The sequence below is a fragment of the Monoraphidium neglectum genome, assembly GCF_000611645.1.
Source record: "Monoraphidium neglectum strain SAG 48.87 unplaced genomic scaffold scaffold01775, whole genome shotgun sequence".
NCBI classification, from domain to species: Eukaryota; Viridiplantae; Chlorophyta; class Chlorophyceae; order Sphaeropleales; family Selenastraceae; genus Monoraphidium; species Monoraphidium neglectum.
In genome coordinates, this window is record NW_014011853.1 from 8460 (window position 1) to 12322 (window position 3863).

Sequence of the window (3863 nt, forward strand, 5' to 3'; positions counted from 1 at the left end):
GGGCAGGGCAGCAGGGTAGGAAGTTTCAGAAGACGGATGGGTGGTCGTGGGAGCGGGGATTGAGAGCGAAAGTGAGGGGATCTGGGGGAATGGAGCGCTCAGAAGCAAGAACCCACACGCATCATTCATGTGTGCGGGGGCACCCAAGGCAGCAGGAAGGCGTTTGGCTGGTGCAAGTTCCTCGTTTCCTAGCCGCCCACATGCCCCTTATCCCCACCCCCGCGCCGAGTCCCCAACCGCGCTGCACTCCGCCCCACCCCAGCCCTACGCGCAGCCCCCTCACTGTGGGGGAAGGTCCATCTGAGCCTGCACCTCCTGCATTCGCCGCAGCGCCGACGCAAACACCAGCGCGCTCGCCGCCACGCACTTGCGCCACAGGCCCCGCCACTTGCCGAGACCCACGTGCGCCGCGAGCCGCGGCAGGTCCCAGACCTCCCCGTTCTCGTTCTGGGCGTAGTTGGTGATGTGGCCCGCCGCGACGCCCCCGGCGGAGGGCTTGCCGGCGTCTGCGGCGCATCGGGGATGCAGGCAGACGGTTCCGGCGCACTATGTTGCAGGGGAGCGACTACAGTAGAAGATTTTAGCCAGGCGTCCATTGGGATGTGTGTGCGTGTGTGCGGCAGTCGCTCTGCTTGCGTGCGCCACCCCCAGCCCGCGCTGCCTCCGCGGCCTGTGCGCCGCACCCTCTGGTCGGTAGAGCTCCGAGCTGAACAGCGCGAGGCCGTTGGCATGCAGGTAGGCGCGCAGCGGCCGCGCGCCCGGCACCAGCGCCCACAGGCGCAGCCCGAACTTGCGGCCGTTGATGAGCAGCGGGTCGGTGACGTATCTTGGGTGCGGGCGCCGGCGTTCGGAGTCGGGTTGAGGGCAAGTGGGTGCGCGGAAGGCGCACGGACACGCGGTCGGGCACGTGGCTGCAGGCGCCGAGGGGGGGCTGCTTGATTGGGAATTCTGACGTTTCGCTGTCCCCCTTGTTTATGGCTAGCAGCGAGTGGCCGGCACAACACAACACCGCCACGTTGCCCGCAGTGAAGTCCACGGTCGTTTGCAGCAATCTCAGCCATCCAACCGCCCGGCCACCTCTAAGCGACCCAGCCTTGCAGCCACCCGAAGTGCCGGCTGCTCCGCCACGCGCGTACCGGTAACCTAGCAGCCATGTTGCCCTGCCACAGGGCCGCGCGGATCCGCCGCCCACCCCCTTCCTCCTCGCAGTCTCATCGCCCCCACCTCTGTGCGAGGTACCAGCGGTACAGCCTCATGCCCTCCAGCCCCGGCCGCGTGCACGTCTCAAAGCACGCGCGGAACGCCTCCGCTGTGGGCACCAGGCGCAGCCCCGTGCCGCGCTGCTTGTTGTTCTTGAGCATCCACAAGCCTGGGTCCTGGGGTTTTGGGGTTTAGGGGTTGGGGTTGGGTGTGTGTGCTGAGGGCTGGCAAGTAGGAACGGATTCTTGACGGCAACGGCGGGTGGGGAGGGGCGGGAGCTGTCGAGGGTGTGGCGCAGCGGGACCGCGAGACGAGGCTGGGCGCCAACCCTGCCCGCCAGGCAGCCGCGCGGGCGTCTGCGCCACGAGCTGCCCAGCCTGCAGAGGCTGCCCGTCCTGCAGCACTGAAACACACACACGTGCCCGCAACATGCCGCCGAGTTGTCCAGCCCCAACTTGCCCTGCCTCTCACCTGGTCTGGGTGCTGCCGCACCCACTCTGCCCAGTCGTCCAGCTCCTCTGGCAGTTTGAAGGTCACTGGCACCAGGCTGAATGCCACCTCGGGGCCGTACGCGTTGAGGAGGCTCCGGACCTGGGCGGAAGGGGTGCGGGCAGGAGCAGAGGGCGCAGGATGGGTGAGCGCTGTGCAGAATACCAATGAGCACGCGTCAACCCCTTCTCGGATGCATGCGCATGCAAACACACACACGCGCGCACGCACACACACACACACACACACACACACACACACACACTCTATATCTCCCCCTCTCCCTCTCTTTCCCTCAAGCTTTCATGCATCCACCCTCCGCCACCAGCCTGCCTTTGCAAGACAGGGGTCGCAACGCCTTTCGGACCCCCCCTCCCTCCAGGCCCCCCCACCAGCGACGTCTTGCGGCTGATGGCCAGGCAGCCCGGCACGATGCTGACCAGCTGCCCTGGCCGCAGCACCTCAGCGGCCAGCATCGCCTTGGCGGTGATGGACAGGAGCAGGTCCCACGCGCCCATGTGCATGTAGCCGTAGTCGCGGATCTTCTGCTTCTGGGCGCTGATGGGGTCGAGTTTGGGGGGCCCGCCTAAGGGGTGGCGCGGGGCCAGGGGGTTGTGGAAGGAGGTGGTGGGTTCGGGGCTGCTCGCTCAGCGGTGCGGCACACAGTGCATGAGCGAAACTTGAGCAGCAGGGGGGGCCTGGTATGGTGGGCGCTGCTGGTGACGCGGGACGGGCAGGGCGCGCGGCCCCCCTGCTGCCGCGCCGGGCGCACCCGTCCTGACGCCGCCCAGCGCCTGCAGCGCGCGCTCCGCCAGCGCGGCGCTCTCGAGGCTGGAGAGCGCCTGGTAGTCCACCCAGTAGCGGAAGCGCGCCGGGTCGGGCAGCCCGCGCGGCACGACCGCTGCCAGGGCGGCGGCTGCATGGTGGGGCCGGGAGTGGGTGCGTGTGGGATGGCGTGTCGCAGGCGGGCTGAGTGCTGCCCGCTTTGCAACAGGGCAAGCCAAGAGCACCGCAAGCTCTTTACATCCCAGCAGCCTTGCGACCTCACCTCGCAGGCTTGCATATAATTCCCTGCAGTCCCCGCCGCTGCGGTGCAGAAAGCCCAGCCTCCGCAGCAGGACGGTGTATGTCACCCGCGGTCGAGTCACGCTGCGCCGTCGCTGCTCCCCGCCGCGCTGTGCACCGGCAGCCACTGAGGCCCGGGCGCTGCTGCATGCCACATTTGATGCAGAACCATCGTCTACGCCACATATGACAATATGCGCAGCCCGGGGGCTCGCCAAAACCGGCATGCCGGAGCTCAACAATTCTATCTCAGATCACGAGCACTATCGCGCTACTCATGCTGCATGTGAGACATTCGTTTCGTTTCTTCCGTCCTAAACACCCATTCTTGCTTGCGTGCCTCCGCACGAAAAATGCGGCGCGCGTTCTGACTGCGGCGAAACTGCAGTAACGGCCTTCGCCATTGCAACTTTCGGTCGCTTTGTTGATAAAAACCGCTGATCCCATTTTTCTGCTGTCTTGTGCCCGTTCGATCGAGATCGGCCGCATGCACTGCACTGGCTGAGGGCCGGCTGCACGCACGAGCGCGTGGGCACGATTCAGGACTTGGGAAAAGTCGCGTCATGGCGGCCACCGCGGTCGAGGTCGTGGAGTTCGCCGCAGCCAGGCGTATAGCAGGCCGCATCCCGCCTACTTTGCAGCTTGCAGACGTACTCGTTGCCCTGGTGGAGCCCCAGCATGCCGCCCCTCTCGTTAAGGCACTGTCCAAAGACCTGCCGCTTGGCTCGCTGCAGCACTTGAAGCGGGTGCGCCGATACGACAGCGGCAAGGACTCACCGGCAATGATGCAGCTCATCCTGCACACGCTCGCTCACCTGAGGAGCGGGCGGGCGGCGGACGCATCTGTGGAGCCAGGCCCCAGCTCTAGCAGCGACGGCGGGGCCGGAAGCAAGGCCGCCGGCGGCCTTGCCGGCGGGGGCGGCAAGGCAGGCGCCAGTCCCAGCAGCTCGACGCCGTCGTCGGGCAGCACCTGCACCTGCTTCGCGGCCCACCACACGCACCGCCACCCGACACTGCACGTCGTGGCCACCGCCGGCGGCCCGTGCAGCGGCAAGTGCAGCGCCTGCGTCAATCCCGCAGCGCCGCCCGCGGCGCCGCCGGCGACGCTC

General features: G+C 67.3%; 1 protein-coding gene across 1 annotated transcript in view; it reads right to left on the reverse strand.

The window, feature by feature from the left end:
- Positions 1 to 3550, reverse strand: part of MNEG_8982 (hypothetical protein) — a gene marked incomplete at both ends in the record, with an annotated part of 4835 nt that extends 1285 nt beyond the window's left edge. The window contains 7 exons of the mRNA XM_014042547.1: positions 368 to 506; positions 684 to 826; positions 1225 to 1376; positions 1672 to 1791; positions 2082 to 2275; positions 2462 to 2605; positions 3532 to 3550. Coding sequence (XP_013898001.1) covers positions 368 to 506; positions 684 to 826; positions 1225 to 1376; positions 1672 to 1791; positions 2082 to 2275; positions 2462 to 2605; positions 3532 to 3550 — 911 coding nt within the window. The remainder of the gene's footprint in view (positions 1 to 367; positions 507 to 683; positions 827 to 1224; positions 1377 to 1671; positions 1792 to 2081; positions 2276 to 2461; positions 2606 to 3531) is intronic.
- Between the last annotated feature and the right edge of the window lie 313 nt (positions 3551 to 3863).